Source organism: Pelobates fuscus, chromosome 1, assembly GCF_036172605.1.
Source record: "Pelobates fuscus isolate aPelFus1 chromosome 1, aPelFus1.pri, whole genome shotgun sequence".
Classification (NCBI taxonomy): domain Eukaryota; kingdom Metazoa; phylum Chordata; class Amphibia; order Anura; family Pelobatidae; genus Pelobates; species Pelobates fuscus.
Genome location: NC_086317.1, coordinates 476043900 through 476067089, shown reverse-complemented (window position 1 = coordinate 476067089; position 23190 = coordinate 476043900). Strand labels below are relative to the sequence as shown.

The 23190-nt window shown below is 43.5% G+C and overlaps 1 protein-coding gene across 5 annotated transcripts in view; it reads right to left on the bottom strand.

Annotated features, from left to right (window-relative positions):
• The window catches only part of FCHSD2 (FCH and double SH3 domains 2), a 142390-nt gene that overhangs the window by 41567 nt on the left and 77633 nt on the right, over nucleotides 1-23190 (bottom strand). For all 5 annotated transcript variants that reach the window (XM_063432123.1, XM_063432151.1, XM_063432142.1 and 2 more), the window contains exon 9: nucleotides 8575-8697. In XM_063432123.1, coding sequence (XP_063288193.1) covers nucleotides 8575-8697 — 123 coding nt within the window. The remainder of the gene's footprint in view (nucleotides 1-8574; nucleotides 8698-23190) is intronic.

The window sequence follows — 23190 nt, the reverse complement described above, 5'->3', positions numbered from 1 at the left end:
CAGATGTTTTAGTAGATTATGTAACTGAACTTGCAAGTGTTTTAAACAAAATACATGCCCAAGTTTTCTCTTCAATTCCAGATCCTGAATTGGATACAGGTTCCCATAACCTGCTTCCCGGAGATTGGGTCCTGGTTAAGAAGTTTGTGCGGAAAAATACCCTGGAACCAAGATTTGACGGTCCATTCCAAGTTCTCCTGATTACCGCAACCTCCGTCAAATTGGCCGGTAGGCCAAATTGGGTCCACGCTTCCCACTGCAAGAAATCTCCTGCCCCAGAGGAAGCGAATATCACACAAACATGTATCTCTGGTACATCTTCTCCTTAATTAGCCTTATGAAGGCCCAGCAAGTAGCCATTACCAAAGACATTAGTGGGTACACCTTCTGGTATAATTCATCATGCACCCAGGTGGCTACTTATACCTTTGACTATTGTGATATTGTAGAATGCCCATTTCCCACACCACAAATCCAGAGCATCTATAGAGATATCCCTCATTCGAAAGACCCATATGTTTGTGTAGTTGACAAACAATGGGGGCACAATTGTGACCATTGGGGGGCGGCGGGGTGGAATGCCGGGCCTGCCTGGGGTTACAAACCAAAGAGTGCCGTAGCTAAAGTAGATGATCATGGTAGATCGCTCCTCCAGAGAATGACTTTGAGAAAGCCTGGGGGGAGCACACCAATGAAATTAATCCTTAACATTGAGCATCCAAGCCCAACAGATGCAGACCAGTATGTGATGGGAATGTATTGGAAAAAGGGTTCCTACCAAAAATTAGGGCATTTCTACCTCAAAGATATGTGCAACTCTTCTGAGTGGCAAGGGGCCACCCATATGGTCCCTAACCCATTAAAACCTCATATCCAGACCTTTCAAGACATGATGGCCATTGCTAACCCCACTTTTGAAGATACCATGGCCGCTGAAACAGGTTTTAATGATGTAAATTTATGGTTAGAATGGATGAAATATAACGCTAATAAGCATAATAGAACTGCATGTTACGTGTGTGGAGGTGCCCGGCCTCACCTGGGTACCGTACCTTTAATCCTACCTGTAGATATAGAAGAATGTATTTTAAGCCTTTTTGCCTATCACTATAATTTTAACAGGTCCATATGTATTGCATGGACAAAGGAGTATCCTCTCCTAGCCAACGATGTCAAACCCCCTGATGGTATTACCGTATATAAAGGTAATTACACTTGCTATGCCATGTACGATGGTATTGGTAAATTTGTGGGTAACTTTTCCAAAGGCTATTGTGCTACATACAGAACTGTCCCTGTACGTCTGCTGCAACATCACACTAGGTCACTAGGGGATATTTATTGGTTGTGTGGGGATTTACAGCTAAGATCCAGAATGGACACAGAATGGTGGGGAGAGTGTACTTTGACTAAGGCCATTATGCCTATACATATTATTTCTGACACACACCTCAACACCCATGAGTTCAGCCACACTAAGGTTAAACGTGACGCCCCAGTGAAAGGAAGTTTTGATCCTCATGTATATATTGATGCCATTGGAGTGCCCAGGGGGGTGCCCAATGAGTTTAAAGCTAGGGATGAAGTTGCTGCAGGATTTGAATCAATTTTTACCATAGTTACCGCGAACAAGAATCTAAATTGGATAAATTACATTTATTATAATCAACAGCGTTTTGTCAATTACACCAGAGACGCCCTCCAGGGGTTGGCCGAACAGTTGCAGGCCACATCCCAAATGACTTTCCAGAATAGAATGGCCCTAGATATGATCTTAGCCGAAAAAGGAGGGGTTTGTAAGATTTTGCCCGACACTATGACATGTTATACCTACATCCCAGAAAACACAGGCCCTAATGGTAAAGTCACACTAGCTATAGAAAAATTAAATGACTTGTCTGAAGAGTTAAAAAGGAATTCTGGGATAAAAGATCCCTGGGAAAGATGGTTTGGTTGGATGACAGGATGGCAAAAGGCTTTAATGCAGATTGGTATGGCTATACTAATTTTTCTTTTTATTTTTGCTCTTCTCTTTTGTTGTGTCCTCCCATGTCTGAGAAAATCCCTCATGAAGACTGTTGACCAAGCAGCACCCACTTTGACCCATCTCGAAGTTGATGACCAAGAATTCCAAGACATCAACTCACCCTGTCTGCCGCTGCAAATTATCCCCTTTGTTGATAAAGTGCAGGAATTCTAGGAAGGGACTAGATTAGGGACAGCATCTGTCAGTGAATGGTAAAGGCCCCATGTGGAGAAGTGGTGGGTTAGCTGCCATGGGATACCCTTGGGTGTGAAGCGTTCGAGAGCCATACTGACGGATGGTTAGCCTATTAGGGTCAGATCTAGGGACAGCCTTGCACTTTGCATTAACATCTAGCTAGCAGCCACGGGGTTTCTGTGCCTTTGGGTTAACACGTCTTCTGATACTAACATAATAAAGTTTTATCTCTTAGAATCTAACATTTCATAGGGGGGACTGATGTGGAATTATTAAAAATCTTTATTGTACTTGTATTGAATTATTGTACTAACTCCATTTTAACTTTATACTGTGACTTCGTCCTCCATTTTGTCCTCCTAACCTGACTTCTTTAATCCTCCATTTTGTCCTCATGACTTAACTTGTTCATTTTAAAACTACATTACGTGACTGAACTTCTCAACCCAATTAATACAGTAGACAAAGACCGTGTTTCCTTCAAGGACAAGTACCAGGAGGTGCTGGCTACTCCTTAAGACTTGCTGGCTACTCCTTAAGAGCTTGTAAGATAGTATAGTTTGAAGGCCACAGAACACAGTAGTAATGAAATGTTCTATTCATAAGAGACCTTGCACCTGGACATAAAGCCTGATATCACTGACCGTGTAAAATGACGCTTAGGACCCCCTTGTCCCCCACCCGTGTCCAGAATAATCCCACCTCTGATGGGTGGGCACGGGACTAACCTCTTAATTTTACTAACCAATAGGTAAGACACTAACTCCGTCACTTAACAATTAATCCAATTGATGATGTTTATTTGCTGATATTCTAATAATCAATGATGACGCAAAATGCCTCTTAAAAGGGCCTGCGCGCCCGCTTTTTCTTCACTTGCCAATAAACTTTCTCGAAGTTATTTTAACCTGAACCTCGTGTGTCAGACTTAATTACTTCAGCGTATATACGCAATTTAATTTTATTGATTTGGACAGGAACAGATAGACTTTGAACATTTCGGTTTACTTTCAAAAAGTACCATAACAATCCTTCTGACCAGTTTGAGAACCATTGGTAAAGACTGAATTGTACCAGATGTCTCCTCTAACAGGTAACACTTCTGGAAAATATATACAGCATTGCTATACGGTGATGAATGCTGTCTCAACTTTTTTGTAAATGTCTAAAGTTAAAAGAGAAATCTGGTCATCCCAAACTCAAACCCAAAAGCCAACCAAAGACATCTTCTCCCATAAAGACATCACAGAAACACTTCAGAGATGTTAAGTGAAGCATTCTAAGGTCTACTGCATAAATTTGGAGAAAATGTTATAGAATGCCCAGAGTCTTGAAACAGTAATTCTGATGCAGTAATCCTCCTCCTTGTATGGAACGGGGTCAGATCAATCATTTTACAGAGAGACAGTTAAGAAAAGATGACCAGACACACACTTGGCCAGTGTGTGAAGATCATGCAAAATACACTTTCAGCATTTCCCACCCTTGGTAACGCAGAAGTTCAGAAGATACTGTGGTCAGCTGTGGGCAAACCTCCCATAATTGTTTGCTGGCTTGCATAAAATTATGGAAAATGTAATTCTGTAATAGAAGACTACTACAAATAATGTCGATATATTTCATTAGAAAATACTGTTAGAACATGTAATAAACAATTCAGTAAGTTAGGTAAAGGGGTAGGATAGGAGACGTTGTGGTAACTCTGCTACTCTTAAATACGAGTTCCCCTCTGTTTACCGTCACCAGTAACATGGAGCGTACCACTATCTTCCCAATCTGAGGAGTAAGTCCTCCCTAGATAACTAAATTGGTGAGCTCGACGCTGCTAGAAAAGCCTATTGCATATTTATACAACCTCATAATTGCATCATTTGTTGAGCATACCTGTTAACGAACCAGTCAGGTTAGACATTACCACTTGTCCCAGAGAAGGACTGTAGCTCAGCGAGGCAAGGGACTTCTTTATTATCTTAACTCTACCATTTGTTGACCACATGACCCATGTTTTTGTGCAGGTTCACTAACTTTAAATAAATGAACAGAACCAAAAGAGGACTATGGATCTTACAGAAGATGCACTGAATGTCAATGTGTTAGTTTGTTTCCTTGGTATATGGTAAAACAGTGAGGGACCAAGAGATGTGATTGTAGCCCTGTGCCATCAGTGGAATCGGGAATGGTCCATTGATGCAGACATCTGTGATGCTTGTTTTTCCAGGACAGACAGAGATAAAATAAACAGTGAGAAGATACTGCATGGGGACATGAAGTTAAGTAAGAGGAAAAGGATTCTGTAGAACAAATGTTGGGCAACGGGAAGTGAGGGGGAAATAATGCTGTGGAATGTGAACAAATATGAAGAGACATCATGCTGAAGGACAGAGGGATACAAAGCTGGGTGTTTGCGATAGAGGTAATTAAACAAAGGGGGGTGAATATTGGGTATTCTAGGATGGAGGAGGAGACAAAGAAATGTAGAGATATATATGACAGAAGGAAGTGGGAAAAATGCTGGGTGTGTTTAAAGGGACTCTATAGTCACCATATAAAAGCAAGAAAGACAGGTCCCCCAGCCTTCCTTCTTGCTTTTATATGAACTTTCATTCATTAAAAAAAAAAAAAATCGGTGTTTTTATATTAAAAACTTACCTCCGTTCCAGCGCCGAGCTCCCCGCTAGGCCGCGCCCCCTTTTTCGTCAAAATGACGAAATCGCGGGGCCCAATGGGACGGCTTCGCGCTGGACCAATCGCGTTCTTCATAGAGCGGCATTGAATGCCGCCCTATGAAGAACCTGAGCGCTTTACCGCGCATGTGCGCGGAATGCGCGTTCGCGAGCTGAGCTGTCTGACTGACAGCTCAGCTCGCTTTCTAAAATTATCAATAATAATTTAGGGCCCCCACCCGCCCTGTGCGGCGGGTGGGGGCCCTAAAATTATAAATGGGGGGGGGACCTACTGTCCCCCCCCCGGCCCCCACCCCTGTGCGGCGGGTGGGGGCCCTAAAATTATCAATGAGGGGGGGACCTACTGTCCCCCCCCGGCCCCCACCCCTGTGCGGCGGGTGGGGGCCCTAAAATTATCAATGAGGGGGGGGACCTACTGTCCCCCCCCGGCCCCCACCCCTGTGCGGCGGGTGGGGGCCCTAAAATTATCAATGAGGGGGGGGACCTACTGTCCCCCCCCCGGCCCCCACCCCTGAGCGGCGGGTGGGGGCCCTACAATTATCAATAAGGGGGGGGACCTACTGCCCCCCCCCGGCCCCCACCCCTGAGCGGCGGGTGGGGGCCCTAAAATGATCAGTAAGGGGGGGGGACCTACTGTCCCCCCCCGGCCCCCACCCCTGTGCGGCGGGTGGGGGCCCTAAAATGATCAATAAGGGGGGGACCTACTGTCCCCCCCCCCGGCCCCCACCCCTGAGCGGCGGGTGGGGGCCCTAAAATGATCAATAGGGGGGGGACCTACTGTCCCCCCCCCCGGCCCCCACCCCTGAGCGGCGGGTGGGGGCCCTAAAATGATCAATAAGGGGGGGGACCTACTGTCCCCCCCCCGGCCCCCACCCCTGAGCGGCGGGTGGGGGCCCTAAAATGATCAATAAGGGGGGGGACCTACTGTCCCCCCCCGGCCCCCACCCCTGAGCGGCGGGTGGGGGCCCTAAAATTATCAATAAGGGGGGGGGACCTATTGTCCCCCCCCGGCCCCCACCCCTGAGCGGTGGGTGGGGGCCCTAAATACAAAGGGGGGGGGGACCCTAGTTAACCCTCCCCCCCCCAAAAAAAAATATCTCCCTACCTACCCCCCTCACCCTAAAAATAATGAGGGGGGACCATTAACTAAAAACCTGTAAAAAAATGAGATAAAATCAACTTACCATTCGATGTTTTCTTTCTTCTAAAATCTTCTTTCTTCAGCCCCAAAAAAGGCCAAATAAAAATCCATAATAACCGACGCAATTAAAAAAAAAAAAAAAAAAAACCGAGCGCAAAAAAAAATAATCCATCTTCACCCATGGAGGGCTCCGCGCAGACTGAGCTCCGCAGGGCGGGGGAAGGCTTATAAAGCCTTGCCCCGCCCTGCAATTATGCTAAGAACACTCTGATTGGTGGGTTTAAGCCAATCAGAGTGCTCTTTGTCATTTTACAAGCGTGGGAAAGTTCTTTGGAATTTTCCCACGCTTGTAAAATGACACAGAGCACTGTGATTGGATGGATTTCAAGCCATCCAATCACAGTGCTCTGTGTCATTTTACAAGCGTGGGAAAGTTCTTTGGAATTTTCCCACGCTTGTAAAATGACACAGAGCAATGTGATTGGATGGCTTGAAATCCATCCAATCACAGTGCTCTGTGTCATTTTACAAGCGTGGGAAAATTCCAAAGAACTTTCCCACGCTTGTAAAATGACAAAGAGCACTGTGATTGGATGGATTTCAAGCCATCCAATCACATTGCTCTGTGTCATTTTACAAGCGTGGGAAAATTCCAAAGAACTTTCCCACGCTTGTAAAATGACAAAGAGCACTCTGATTGGCTTAAACCCACCAATCAGAGTGTTCTTAGCCTAATTGCAGGGCGGGGCAAGGCTTTATAAGCCTTCCCCCGCCCTGCGGAGCTCAGTCTGCGCGGAGCCCTCCATGGGTGAAGATGGATTATTTTTTTTGCGCTCGGGTTTTTTTTTTTTTTTTTTTATTGCGTCGGTTATTATGGATTTTTATTTGGCCTTTTTTGGGGCTGAAGAAAGAAGATTTTAGAAGAAAGAAAACATCAAATGGTAAGTTGATTTTATCTCATTTTTTTACAGGTTTTTAGTTAATGGTCCCCCCTCATTATTTTTAGGGTGAGGGGGGTAGGTAGGGAGATAAGTTTTTTTTTTTTGTGGGGGGGGGGGGGGGGGGGGTTAACTAGGGTCCCCACCCCCTTTGTATTTAGGGCCCCCACCCGCCGCACAGGGGTGGGGGCCGGGGGGGACAGTAGGTCCCCCCCCTATTGTGAATTTTAGGGCCCCCACCCACCGCTCAGGGGTGGGGGCCGGGGGGGGGGGCAGTAGGTCCCCCCCCTTATTGTGAATTTTAGGGCCCCCACCCGCCGCACAGGGGTGGGGGCCGGGGGGGGACAGTAGGTCCCCCCCTTATTGTGAATTTTAGGGCCCCCACCCGCCGCACAGGGGTGGGGGCCGGGGGGGGACAGTAGGTCCCCCCCTATTGTGAATTTTAGGGCCCCCACCCACCGCTCAGGGGTGGGGGCCGGGGGGGGGGCAGTAGGTCCCCCCCCTTATTGTGAATTTTAGGGCCCCCACCCGCCGCACAGGGGTGGGGGCCGGGGGGGGACAGTAGGTCCCCCCCTTATTGTGAATTTTAGGGCCCCCACCCGCCGCACAGGGGTGGGGGCCGGGGGGGGGGGCAGTATGTCCCCCCCTTATTTTTTATTTTAAGGCCCCCACCCACCGCACAGGGGTGGGGGCCGGGGGGGGGACAATAGGTCCCCCCTTATTGATAATTTTAGTGCCCCCACCGGCCGCACAGGGGTGGGGGCCGGGGGGGCAGTATGTGCCACCCTTATTTTTAGGGCCCCCACTCACCGCTCAGGGGTGGGGGCCGGGGGGGGGGAGAGTAGGTCCGTCCCCCCCCCCCCCCCCCCTTCAACCACTATTGTGGCCAGACAGCATCCCTGTGGGTTCGGGCTTCAGCTGTCAGCTGAAGCCACGCCCACAGCAGTGCTGACAGGCTGTCAGCACACAAAGCGCGTTCACAGTGCTTTGTGTGCTGATAGCCCGTCTGATGCATTCACCCAGAATGCATCGGACGAGAGGCCTTTTTAGGGCCTCTGAACTCGGAAGTCCCTCTGGTGGCCGTCTGATTGACTGCAACAAGAGGTGTTCCAAGCTTCCAATGTAAACACTGCATTTTCTCAGAAAATACAGTGCTTACAAGAAAAAGGCTCCGGGTAGCTGTAGCACTCACCTAAACAACCTCATTAAGCTGAAGTTGTTCAGGTGACTATAGTGTCCCTTTAAGGTGAAAATGGTGAGGAAGAGTGGGGGAACTGCTAGATGAAGGAGAAGGACCTTTGAGTAGTTAGTTAATTTGGAGCAGTGAGCATTCTGCACATCCAAAAAAGGTAAAAAGTGCAACTTGCACCATCATATTATTGTTACATACATAGGTTCTATTTCCATCCGTGGCCTGTTTTGATATACTTATACATCCTTTAAAATAGGAATTAGAGATGTGATTCTGAAAAATGTTTTACCCCTAATACTTTGTCTAACACCACAGAACAGGGGTCTATAAAATAAGTAAATTCTGATATATGATGACGTGAAAAACGCTGGAATCCAAAGTTCTGCTAGCTGTCTTACCCGATTGGAGGTTTCTAATAAATACTGGAATGTATTCTGCACAGCTTGACATGTCTCTAATTCAGTCCTGCTGAACGCCGTCAGATAGTCTTTAAGGTGTTCGTATACATTCCCATCAAGTGCCTAAAGGAGAGATCGGATACAATAATTACAGGTCATATTAACTCAATCAATGCTGCAAAGCATCGCAATAAAAGCAAGTCAATGGCTGGGAACCTGGGAACTGGAAAAGGGAAGTAACAGAAGGCTCTCAAGAAATAAAAAAAAGAACCTATAACTGGTAAATTATTTAAATCCACACATCAACATGACAAAGAGTTCGCAATCAGATTAATATTGCAAAACGTCAACTATAAAATGCCACTTCCTCTCTCCCGCCAACATCAATAGCAAGACCCATTCTTGTGCATTGACAGCCACAGAGGACACACATATATTTATACACTGCCCTTGTCTAGCACAGCTAACCCAAGTAACTTGTTTCCAGTGTATTGTAGAAATTCTTTAAATAATCCTAAAATTATGTTTAATTTTAGTTTTCTTGCAAAGAGTTCCACATTTTGGTCAAAATAGTAAATTTAGGAAAATGATCCAACTCTCCTATCGATACAGTTCTACTACTTCGAGCAAGTGATGCAAGTTAGTGAATGTAGCCACAGTTTTAAATACAAATACTATACTGAGAATACATTGCAAATCGAAATCAACAGGACCATAAAAAGCCCACTGTCCTGGCATGGGTTTTTAGTTTCTGGACATTCCAGACTAATCGGAATAAAGAATTATTTTTATATATACACATACACCTTGAAAGAAATAAAAGAACAAGACTTTGTACTTGTGTAAACAGCAAGTGATGTTTGTGGTTGGGTAACGCACGGATAAAGGACCTCTTATGCTAAACACACTTGGGGTATTTTATTTAGTCTGAGCCTTGGTGTCTTCTAGAAGGAAAAAATGCTCTCAGCAGAAATGGGACATTCTTCCCTGAATTCTACATGTCTCCTTGGCAAATGCATTGGCATTTGGAATATGAGCAAACCATAAAATTCAACACTGAAGGCTGAGGGGATATAAATCACAATACGGGACTTAACAGGGACATCGCTTAGAAGAGACGGCTGATTTTGCAAAGCGCTCCATAGTGTCTTATTTACTGTAAGCTAAAAGGGGCATCTCAGGTTCAAAATAAAATTTTATGGATATATTTGTATTTAAAAGGTTTGATCCCTACTGGCTCCTTACTCTATCAGACCTGGATAAATGAGGAATCTGCTTCCACTGTCAAGGGAACCAGGCTTACTGGAGCTGGAAGTGTCACTAGACCTCCTGCCAGCCACGTGTATTGGTTTCGATGGGTAGTTTCAGGGGCAGATGGTGTATTGCTGACGGATAGCGGGCATCATGAAGTTAAAGTAAGACATACAGCTCTGTACTAGACAGAAGATACAGTACAAGGAGAAGAAGACAATATCTTGACGTTTACAGAAGTCACAGCCCAAAACACAATTTTTAGGGAGTAATGATTTGCAGTAAACTCTGTGGGTTTGTTTTGTTCTTGTAATGAACTGTTGTGACAAATTTTCTGCATCACCCAGACCACCACTAGACATCTCAATCTTATGGTGCAAAGCAATATGTTTGTGATAAATAATGACTTATGAACCACCTCAACATGACCTACATGTGTCACAATTCCACCGATAAGGGAATATCATTAGCTTCACCCACGTGGGGCCCTTTCAGAGGGAAGAAAAGTCAGGTGGTTATTAAAGGAACATTGCAAACCCTAAAGTACTTCAGCTTGCTGTGGTCCTTTTAAACTCATGGTCATTCCATCTGCAAATTCATTAAAAATCTCCATGATTGACTCATTTTGGAGAACAACATGGAATGGGACGAATGATCTTCAGAATGGGTCTCCATTAACACCATAATGTTCTAGAGTACTATGATAAAGTGCTAGAACATTGACCCACTTTACTATTAGACACATTTATAAATCATGCAGTGTATAAAGAATAGTGCAACGAATCATCTGTGAATTAATGAGGAATATATTTATATTTAAAATTAGAGAAAGTTACACACATTTTTATTACCGATAGTAGAACTCAATGGATCTATGTCAGTGATATAAGATCTCAGCACTGCAGATATTGTGAAGTACAATTTCTCTGACGGTAAATGTGGTTACAACATCGGTGGCAGCATAGTTTCCAAATCTGGGTTATGCCCTTCCCCCAATAGCAATGTATAAGGTACTTAGTTGGACTCCACCATCTTGGGGTAAAATGCTAAGTATATTTACTTATTGCAGTTTCTCCTGCATCAATGGTTTGTCACCTTCAACAAGCACTTGGGTCAAAAGTTCAACTCTGTAGGAAAATGTCTACACCAATTTGGTGAGTTTTTGTTTTCTTTTCTAATGGGTTTATAAATTGAAGACCGTTTCAATTTAATTCAGCATTTTACCCATGTAGAGTTTAACACCAACAATCTCCAAGAAATGTCCCATTACTACTCTGAGCCGTTAGAAGTTAAAAACAGGCTTGCGGGGGGCGGGGCCTGACCGCAGAGCCGAGAGGACGCTAAACAGAGCTGCTCCTGCTCCTCTGGATAAATCTCCCGGGCCACAAGCATAAAAAATACCGGAATCAACTCGCACAAGCATTTAACAGAAAGGGGATACCGAAGGCTACCTGCGGACACCAAACATGTGGCCCGACAAGCAGGAACCACTGAAACACACCTCAAGTCCTGCAAGCATGGTGGCGCGGGGGAGACGGATGCTCCCCCAGCGCCTGCAACTAATACAAGCGTGATCGAGGGCCCTATTCCCCCCCCCCCATGGACCGGCGGGGGTCATCCCGGTCCCGGGAGGTCCACACCAGAGGCTGTGGCAGCAGCCCAAACAGAATCTAGCTGACCCCAAAATGGCAGAGACCACACTTGGAACACTGGGCCCTACACCATCTTGGGATAAGCTCGGGCCCTACACAGGAAACAGACATCCTGGCACGGCTGGACGCGGTATTTGAAGCATTTTGGACAAAACTCGCTGACCGACTGGGAACCCCACAAGCTCGGGTCTCAGACTCACCCTCAGAGCCATCAGGACCCTTCCGTCCATTCTACTCACCCAGGCAGACCAAGCGCGCCAAAATAAAATGGCGCAGAAGAAGAATTCCTCGGCAAGGAAAAGCAAATGGCGGCGCCTGAAAGCGACAACCACCCGGTGTAACAAACAGCCAGCCACACCCAAGCAAACAATTAAAGTGCAACTCGCTGCCAGAACCTGTAGGAGCCGGCGTCCCACCACCAGAGAGACCCATACCGCACTGGCAAGTGTTCCAGAGGGGACAGCTACCTGCTGCCACTATCTAAGCAAGCGGACATGGAGGTCTCCGAGGCACCCAGACCCGACAGCCGGGATAGGTGAGCCCTTAAGTGGAAAACACAGCATGGAAGACATTCTCGAAGGCATAGGATAAAAGGGACTCTTTGGGACATGGGGCACGAAGCATGGCATGCACAGCCTCTTGCAGTGGCATACAATAGTTCCCGCTTTAAGAACCTACTGACCCACCTTTCCACAGTGGACTCCCATTTTTTATTTACCTACCTAGCCTATCCAAGCTAACCTCTGCAGGACTTCCTAGCATGTAAAACTCAGATACTGTCAAGCTTATATTGATCTGTTTTGTATGCATAGCCAGATAATTCTAGTCATTAACATTTCTATTACATAGTGACATAAGCCTGAACAACTAGCCTGCAAAATTATCTACTTTTCTCATAACCTGTTTTAAGCTAATCCTGTTTCTTACTTTTGCTAGCAATCAGTTTGAATACAACTCTGTGTCAAGCGTTAATAACTTAAAAAATTTGCAAAGTTTTTTCACTGCCTAATTAATGCAATTCTTTGTTTGACTCTGCATGCTCTGACTGTTGTGGCAGGGTACGCTATATGTGATCTTCCGTGCACAAATAAAATAAAGAATTAAAAAAAAAAAACAGGCTTGCAATCCATATACAGAAAGCGCTAAATACAATCTCCCATCTGGCACAATAAGATATTTTCCATCAACTGATTTTTAGTTTTAATTTGCATACAAGTCACTGTTTAGTGAACATACCCCATGGAATTAAAGCAAGAATGGTTCACTCAAACAAACAACACTTTATTAATAGAGCCACATGAGAACTAAAAAATATAAAGAGAATATAAAATATGTAGTCAAGTTCAAAATTGCTTAGGATACGTGTCCAAATTCATTACATTAGTACAATTACCCCAAGTGAATACATGGTCTCCTCCGTATTTAAGGACCTGAACATAAAATAGTTATTTACATTACATCATCTTGTTATGAACTGTGTATAAGCTAAGTTACGTTCCTGCAAAAAAAAAAAATGGAATCCCTATATTAAAACTCTCCCCAAGAACAATTTCTCATTCCTGATAATCTCATTGAGAATCTAGAGGGAGGGCAGCATTTTAAGGATGGGGAAATGGTGGCTGACATCCCCTTTTATTTTGGACAGACCTGCCCCCATTTGAAACACCCTAGTGACACACACCATCTGCTTGACGTGCCCCTCTATAGACCCCATCTACCCTTGTACGGACTTTACACCTCCCAACAATGGAGGCTTACTGGTTTTAACTTGTTATGGCCAATAGAGGCTTTAAATTCTTAACCATACACTCTGCGTACATTGCCACTACTATATATCTTAGAATACATCAGGAGAATTTGTTTTATAACTACAACACAATATTGTTGGATTTCAATCAATAAACGTATTCATTAAAATCAAAACCAGGGTCATACCCCAGTCCATCAATCACAAATACACAGATTTCTAAACTTCTACAGTATCCATGCATCTCGTGATAATCAGACATTGCTGAAAGGAATAGGGCCACAATCCTATTTAACACGAATATAATGCGAATATCAATAACTGTATACAGCGCAGTGCTGGCCATTAAAGTCAAATCAGCATGAATTTACCATTACATCAGAAAGCAATGGCTATACTGACTTCAGATCGTTAAATGACTCCCATGGATACTTTCTGCTTTGTCGTCATACTGCGATGAGTAATCGTTCTCTTTCTAACCCCATGCTATTAGGATGTGGAATGCGCTTGTGATGTGTTTGTGGGCGTCAGGTCACAGATAAGTCACGGTGAGGGGTAATCATATCCGTTTCTCACCCAATATTTTATTCATAAACTTCAGCAATCGTATATTTATATACTCCAGTAAAAAGGCAGGAGGAAGCACGATTTTGGCAATGAAAAAATGAAATGCAGAGAATTATTTATTAAAACTGGATGTATGACTAGGGAATTGTATTATCAATTGATAAATATAATACAACATATTTAGGTGGGCAGGGATCCCGAATCCCTATCAACATTTCAAGAACAGGTTTTTAGTACCACGGCAACAACCATTGCAATGTAAGCAAGGTGAATTATTAGGAGGTTTTTAGTACTACTACAATGGCCATTAAAGTGTAAGCTCTGCTGCCGATGCTTATTTAAAGGCGCACAGAGATTTGGGATAGTGCGCAGTTAACGTGCTGGTTTTGTTTTCCGTATTTGCAATGCGGAATACTATAGTCATTGCTGCCGCCCAGGAGTAGTGGGGCTTCATTCTGCAGTATACACATTTAGCTTTATTTTATCAGCGTATTCTAAGATCTTGTTATTGTTAGCTTTAATATAAAAAGATGGCCTCAAACTATGTAAGATGGACAAAGCACAACCATCACAAAAAAAAAGCATTTCATGGCTAGGGGGGCTGCCTCCCCCCCCAAAACCAACCTGTGAAAAAGTAATGCACCAAAACACACAATGCTGCAGCATCCATCCAGATATTTTATTGAAGCACTGGGAAGATGTACCTGCAAAATATAATCGAGGAGCAAATAGCAGAGAAAGAGTGTAATGCGTTTTTACAGTCCATGCGGTTACTCATAAACCACTGACATTTCCAGGTTTCGCATATCGCCAATAATGAATCTGCGGATGGTTAACGTAGCCCTGGGAGTTGCTGGTGCCTTAGTATATTTATGTATAATGCAAAGCTGCAGCAAGCCGTCCTCTGGCAGTATGCACAATGTTTTCAATAGATTTACAAAGCTTGGTATTCGGTCTATAAAATGTCTAGCACAAGGGAGCATGGATTTGATGAGTTTACACCACTTTACGGCACTATCCAAAAACTGCATAGGTAACAGGGCCAGGAGATCCGGCTGCAACAATCTGCAATAATCACTGCAGCTATTAACTTACCTTCAGATCAAATCATACAGGATTATATCATCATTTTGGAGATGACGGCTATCGGCCCAGTTTACATAACCAGATCAAATGCAAGCATTCAGCCATAACTGTTCCCATCCATGGTAAAATAATTAAACTAGATACTTTTTAGGCACTTGTTTTAAGGAACATTTGAGTCCCCTAATGTTTTCCAAGCTTCCTGAACTGATTTATGAGCTGTTTCATATTTAGAAAATGTGCCAAATTCAAAGGATATTGGAACTTTTACAAAGTAAACTTTGGTTACTCCCCCGTTGTGTTACAACAGGCACCTGAACTGTCCAGAAACAGCGAGAGGGCATTTGTCACCTATTTGTACCCAAATCAGGGGTAAACCAAAGCATACAATCAGACCTAGCTGAGCAATGAATGAAGGGGATTGCTGGCTTCTAGTTACTGCACACAATCCCGTGCCGAACAGCCCAGGAATGTCAGGGAGGACAGATTAGCACTGACACGTTAAACACACGTAACACGTTTGCTTTGGCAGTGCCTCACATGACCTACTGCAGTAAGCCAGCCAGTCACCTAGCGGAGCTGCTAGTGTGTCTGCTAAAATGGCTCTGGGGTTTGTTTTTTTGATATAATAAAAATATTTAAAAAGGTAGAGGCTAAAAATAGCACAGCACACCTTAGGGCACAGGTAAAGGCGTCCCATTTCACGTGTTTTAAACTAATATATCCCATAAACCATGCATGACTCACTTTCAACCTGTACTCAGCTCTTCTAAAAGAATGTTCTCATTTCAGACTGCGCGGAGGAATAAGGAGGGGAGAGAGAGAGAGAGAGCGAGAGAGACACACACAGAGAGAGAGAGACAGAGACGACTGGTACGACGACTACTATACCTGTATACTTGTTTGTACAGTCCCATTTCCTAGACAGTAATATAATTAGCTTACATACACTTAATAAAAAAAATACAAATAGTCGCCGATCTATTTATCTCCTAATGCAAATATGACAGCATTACCCTATGGGATAGCTCCTCCCCGAAACAAAAAACTTTTTACTTACCGTCAATTTATTTTTCCTGAAGATTAGAGGCAGTGCTTTACCAATGGGATTTCTAATCTGGAGGGAAAAATAGGCAGGCAATTCTCCAACTTTAAGACCATCCCCTTAATTAACTACATTCCTTTAAATAACATCTCACCTCAAACAACCCCAGAAAATACACAAGCCGATACATGCACAATACCGAGTTTATGAGAAAAAAAGGGGAATTATAGCACTGCCTCTAATCTTCAGGAAAAAAATATGTTTTTCCCTTCAGATTAGAGGCAGTGCTTTACCAATGGGATATGACAAAGCAATTCCACAGGGCGGGATTTATTTCACCACTGCTTGTAGCACCTTTCGCCCAAAAGCTGCATCTTCTGAGGCCAGTATGTCTAACCTGTAATGCTTCGAGAACGTATGCAGAGAAGACCAAGTAGCCGCTGAACAAATCTGAGAAGGAGTAGCTGCCACACGCAAAGCCCAAGACGTAGATATAGCCCTAGTTGAATGGGCCTTTATGGGGCCTGAAATGTCCGCGTTGCTTGAGGAATAAGCCAAAAGAATACAATCCTTCAGCCATCTAGCCAGAGAACTCTTTGAAGCTTTCATCCCTTTCCTTGTGCCATTGATCAAGACAATAAGGCTGTTATCCTTTCTAAAATATTCCGTAGATTCAACATATTGCATAAGACATCTCTTCACATCTAGGCAGTGAAACTTTCTTTCCAAGGCATTTGAAGGATTTTGGCAGAAAGTAGGCAATACCACTTCTTGGTTGATGTTAGAAGAATTCAAAACCTTAGGAATAAACGAAGGGTCGGGCTTCAAAACCACCTTGTCTTGATGACAGCCCAAAAACGGAAAATTCGCCCGTAGAGCTTGGATTTCTCCCACCCTCTTGGCCGATGTGATTGCCACCAAAAAAACGATTTGGTGGCAGAGATGCCTCTGCTAGAGGTTCAAAGGGCGGCTCACAAAGAGTGGATAAAACTAAATTTAGATCCCAGGGCGGACAGGTTTCCCTAATGTTGGGAACTAAACGGCCCAGAGCCCTGTAGAATCTAGATATCAGAATGTTTGAGGCTAAACACCTGAAAGAAAAGAAACGGATAGCTGAAACTCGTAATTTTAAAGATGCTGGCTTCAATCCCTTTGCGAATCCCATCTGAAGGAATTTGAGAATCTTTTGGATGGAGGCGGAAACAGGGTCCTCTTTAAACCTACAACACCATTGACAAAAATTCTTCCAAATCTTGGAGTAAACTTTAGACGTAGACTCTGTTAGTAGCCAATAAAATTTTTATGACCTCAGGATCTAGGCCTTTACTCTTTAAAATCTGGAGTTCAGACACCAAGCCGTCAACTGGAATCTCTGAAGGGTTGGAAGAGGAACCATAGAGGGATCTAGAATTTCTTCTGACAGTGGAAGCTTCCAAAAAGTGGCCCCTGGAATATTTAGAAGAACCGAAAACCAACTTCTTCTTGGCCACCAGGGAAGGATTAGGACAATCCTTACTTTTTCCAACTTGATCTTTTGAAGCACTTTGGGAATAAGAACTACTGGTGGGAATACATATGCAAGGTTAAACTTCCATGGTACTGACAGAGCATCTATGATATCGGGTTTGTCTGCGGGGTTCAGAGATGCAAACCGTCTTGTCTTCCTGTTTGTCCTGGAGGCCATAAGATCTATTTTTGGACAACCGAAACGGTCTGAAATAAGCCTGAAAATTCTGCACGAAAGGGACCAATCTGTTTGTTTTAAGTGATGACGACTCAGGGCGTCTGCTAATACGTAGAATTTTCCCAGTATGTGAACCGCTGAGATCGATAGGAGGTGTACTTCCGACCACAGCATGATCTTTGAACAAAGAGTTTCCAATCTTGTCGACCTTGTACCTCCTTGTTTGTTTAAAAACACCACTGTCGTTCGATTGTCCGAACGTATCTGAACATGCTGACCTTTTATCTGGAACTGAAACGCCAGGAGAGCCATCCACACTGCCTTCAATTCTTTGAAATTTGAGGAAGTTCTTGCCAAAGCCCTGCTTCTTCAGGTCCCCCAAATGGGCACCCCAGCCCAGTGCCGAGGCGTCTGTTGTTAAAATTCTGAAGGATTTCATTTGGAATGAAAGCCCTGCTTGCAGGAACCGAGACGAGGTCCACCAATGAAGACTCCTCAAAGTTTGATTGATGAATTTCATCAGCCCATCCAGGCTGTCTGTCTGTCGATTCCATACTTATAGAATGTTTTTCTGAAGAGGCCTCATTCTGGCTTTTGCCCAACCGACGGCAGGGATAGAAGCCGTAAAAAGACCCAGTAAACTCATTGCTTCTCTGACTGAAAAGACACCTTTTTCTCTGAGTCTCTGAATTGAACGTTTTATCTTTAGCTTCTTCTGCTCTGGCAGGAAAATCTTCACAGAGATTGAGTCTAAGATTAGACCAAAGAACTGAATCCTTTGAACCGGAACCAATTCCGACTTGCTGAAATTTATTAGCCAACCATGAGCTTGTAGGGCTTGTAAAGCTGTAAGAAGGTCTAGTTTTAGTTGCTCCTTTGACTCCGCAATCAAAAGCCAGTCGTCCAAATAAGGGATGACATAAATCCCCAAACTTCTTAGATACGCTGAGATGACCACTAGCAGTTTTGTGAACACCCTGGGCGCAGATGAAAGGCCGAATGGTAGGGCTTTGAATTGATAATGCTTGGTCACCGATTGGATGCAGATCGCAAATCTTAGTAACCTTTTGCTGGATTCTGCCATGGGCACATGAAGATAAGCGTCCTTTAAATCCAGGGACACAAACCAATTTCTTGGCTGAACCAGAAGAGAAGCAGATTTTATTGATTCCATACAGAACCTCTTTTTTTTTTTTTACAATATACTTGTTTATGGCCTTTAGGTCTAGTATGGGTCTGCAAGAACCATCTGGCTTTGGTACCAAAAATAGTCTAGAATATGTGCCATGATGTCTTTCTCTTCGGGGTACTTCTTCCATAACTCTCTTCTGCAGGAGTTTTGACACTTCTTGCATCAAAGCTAACTCTGTTTCCTGAGAATGAACCTTGGAACATAAAAAAAAATTTCTCGGGGTATTTGTCAGTTCCAGACTGTACCCGTACTTTATTACTGAGAGAACCCAGCGATTTGATGTCGTACTTTCCCAGTGATGTAGGAAGTGAGACAATCTTCCTCCCACTGGCCTGGCGTCACAACATTTTATTTCTCTTGTCCATGACTCTATTTCTATCTATAATCGAAGACTTTCTTTTGTTGACCCCTATAGTAGTTCCTGCGAAATGAACTTCTAAATGAGGGCTGAATCCCCACTTTTTGGTTCCTAACTTGTCTCTTATGGGATTCAGGCAAGGCCTTCCTGCCTTCCTTCATCTGTTTTAACAGATCATCTTGTTTAGACCCGAATAGTCTTCCAGATTCAAAGGGTAAGTCACACAAATAATTTTTTGATGCTGAGTCAGCTGACCAGTTTCTAAGCCAAAGTGCTCTTCTAGGTACTGTCGTTAGACCCAAATTCTTAGCAGACAATTTTAGACTTTCTGAGGAAGCATCTACCAAAAAATCTGCCGACATTTTGATATTTTTTATTATCTTCACTGGATCTTCCTTTGGCTCTCCTGCATAAACCTTCTCTAGTTCTTCTAGCCAATGTTTTTGGGCTTTAGCCACGGATGTTCCTGCGATAAGAGCTTTCGCTTGGGCTGCTGAAGAAACAAACATCTTCTTTAAGGACGAGTCCATCCGCTTCTCCATCACATCCCTTAAACCACTTGAGTCACCAATAGGTAACGCCGTTTTCTTCCCAATCTGAGCTATAGGGACGTCCACTACAGGGACTGTATCCAGCAGGCAGTCCTGGTCCGCTTCTATGGAAAAAAGAGTTTTAAAGTGTTTTGAAATAAAAGGTTTGTGACCTGGGTATTTCCATTCTCTTAAAACCAACTCCTTCAGTTGTGGATGTAAAGGGAAAAAAATGTTCTGCACTTCCTTAACTAATTTCCCTATGGCTTCTTCTGGAAAAGCAAATTCCTCCTCAGATGAATCACTAGCTGAATCCTCTCCAGAATCAGAAGCACCAGTACCTGAGCTTGTATCTGAATCTTCCCAGGTTCTCTGCCTTTTCTTTGAATGCTTTACTACCTGTAAATCCTGAGAAACCAAAGCCTGGACTGATTGCAAAGCTGGAGTTTGCATATCCACAAATGTTTGCTGCATACTCTGCTGTAACCAGCTAAGAAATGTGGACATTTCAGATTTTTTAGCTTCCTCCGAAGCCTCTTTGGAACATAGAGAACAAAGTTTATTTTTATACCCATCCGGCATAGGTTGGAAACATATTGAGCAACTTAAATGGTTGGATTTTGTAGAGCATTTCCCCTTTTCTGTAGCTTTCTCCGGAATCTCTGGATTAGACATACCGAGCAAAGAAAGAGAAATAAAAAAATAAATATATATTTTTTTTTTATTTCCCCTTTAAGATTCAGGCTAGAGCCATTTAAAATAAAAGCTAAATGTCTTACCTTAAATGGCCTCACGGTGTGTTGGAGGGCAGGTGAGACACACACTTGCAACAGATCTGATAGCTCCTGGCAAACTGAGGTTGCTGCTGGAAGTTGCTCCTTTAAGTCCTGTAGCCACTGAAGGAAAAAAACGCCAAGTTCAGATTTGGCGCCTGAATCCAGGTTCGCATTGCATTGGTGGAACGCAACGTAACCTGTACGTGCGTTCCACCGCAGGACCTCCCAGCCGACGCACGCCTGCGTCCTTCGTCTGACTGGCACCTGGCACGGACGAGACGGCATAAAAAAAAACCGGCAGAACACGCCGTCCGGCGTTCCACACTATACTTACCTTGAAAGGAAGCAGAGCCTCCCGAGCCTCAGCCCTTCTCACCTGCTTCCTGTGGAGAAAAAACCTGCACACCTCCCCTGCTGAAGGCAGGCAAAAAACTGGGGTTGTTTGAGGTGAGATGTTATTTAAAAGAATGTAGTTAATTAAGGGGAGGGTCTTAAAAAAGTTGGAGAATTGCCTGCCTATTTTTCCCTCCAGATTAGAAATCCCATTGGTAAAGCACTGCCTCTAATCTGAAGGGAAAAACTCTAATTGATGCAGACTTCCCAACAGTCCCGAGTTTGGCAAGACAGTCCCAATTATCAGGTCCCACTTTTGAGGATACCAGGGAACTGTCCCTAACAAGCACAGCGATGACCCATCGTTAAATGCGTTTGCGCTATGCTCTGGGCATTAGGACCTCTCAGAGAGGACCAAAACAGTGCGTTAACACCAGGGTGACTTGCCAATTGTATGGCGGACTTGCCCCTATTTTACCCCTCCCATCAGCGGACAGACGGACACACACACCAGCCGCCACAGGAAAGTAATGACTCCATGCCTTCCTATGGGGACGTTTGACTGCTCTTCTATGAGGAGGCATTGGATTAGACCATCACGGAAGAGGCCTCGGTGCAGGAAAAAGAGAAGTAAAACGTAGGGGGGCGACCTATGTAACGCTAGAGATAAGGACCCAATAGCATTAGGAACACAAGTTTGTACTGCCAACCCTACAGTGTTTATTACGCATTGATTAATAATGCAATTAGATACACTTCACCATTAAACAACATGTATTAAAAGGAGTGTGTGGGATTCCTACACAATTCATGGCTTACAGGTAAATTATCTATATATTTATACACATAATGAAACATACATATCATTTTTCATTGTTTGGTAGTCCCACCTCAACGGGACACACACCTAGAGACAGACAGATAACACAGACTTGTGCAGTCTGAAACTTTGATATGGCTGGTCACCAACCATAGAACCAATAAAACCATAGAACCAATAAAACCATAGAACCAATAAAACCATAGAACCAATAAACCCATAGAACCAATAAACCCATAGAACCAATAAACCCATAGAACCAATAAACCCATAGAACCAATAAAACCATAGAACCAATAAAACCATAGAACCAATAAAACCATAGAACCAATAAAACCATAGAACCAATAAACCATAGAACCAATAAACCATAGAACCAATAAACCATAGAACCAATAAACCATAGAACCAATAAACCATAGAACCAATAAACCATAGAACCAATAAACCATAGAACCAATAAACCATAGAACCAATAAACCATAGAACCAATAAACCATAGAACCAATAAACCATAGAACCAATAAACACAGACCTGGAAGTGTCCATATTGCTGATACTGCTGACAGTATTTTGCTACTTGCAGCTGCACCCAGGCAATAAGCTTTGAGATATATAAATATAAAGTGAGAGTGATTGCCATCACATCGATGGTTTCTATTAATACACAAACATATATTAAAAACTGTAGAAAATGCTTTTTAAAAAACACAAATGATTTGCTATTTCAGTCAAATAATGTTCGAGTAAATGATGCAGTGACTACGTGCACATATGGGAGTGTGACTACCAGTAAAGAAAATAAACACTCTGAATTCTCCGGTTAAGCATGGAATATGAATAAGAGGTTGTTAGAGCAGGTAAATTGGCATCTGTTTAAATACAGTGTATACAGGATGAGATAGCAGAACATCCCGCCCTGCGTTTCCTTGCCCAGCCGAAAGACACACTAAGCTCTCTATTCACCCGGCGGCACTGACACACGTCTCCATTCCTGCTTAAGAAGACCAGGCTGCCAACTGTATAAAAAAGATGCCATCATGTATTTTAAGGAATCCACCTCACCAGCATTACTGGGTACAGGAAACGGGTGGAAAAAGCAGGAAGGAAGGGAGTATTTAAATAGTTACCAGAGACGGAACACAAAAAAATAAAATAAAAATACATTTTATATTATACATCGTTTTATTTCTCTCTCACTTTCTATTTAAACATATTTGGGGTGTGAAACTTCAGGGCTTCAAAGTGAATTTTATATTTTAGACCAAAATAGGCCAAACTGGATAAATTCTCCACGACAGCTTTGTTTAGACTTCGGTCATTCAGGTTTAACATTTGAAATACCCTTTGAATTAATTATAAAACTTGTATATATACACATACACACAAACAAAAAAAGACAAATTTAAAGGAATACTAACCGCAAAGTAAGTTTATTAAAAAGGTGACGGTGTAAGCAACACAAGAGGATCATTAAACAGTATAACCACTACAGTTGTGTAGTGTGCATTAAGAGAATTCAGGAGGGTTTTCAAGCCAGCTCTGTGTCCCATCATTGAATGGGAGGGGAAGTGTTTA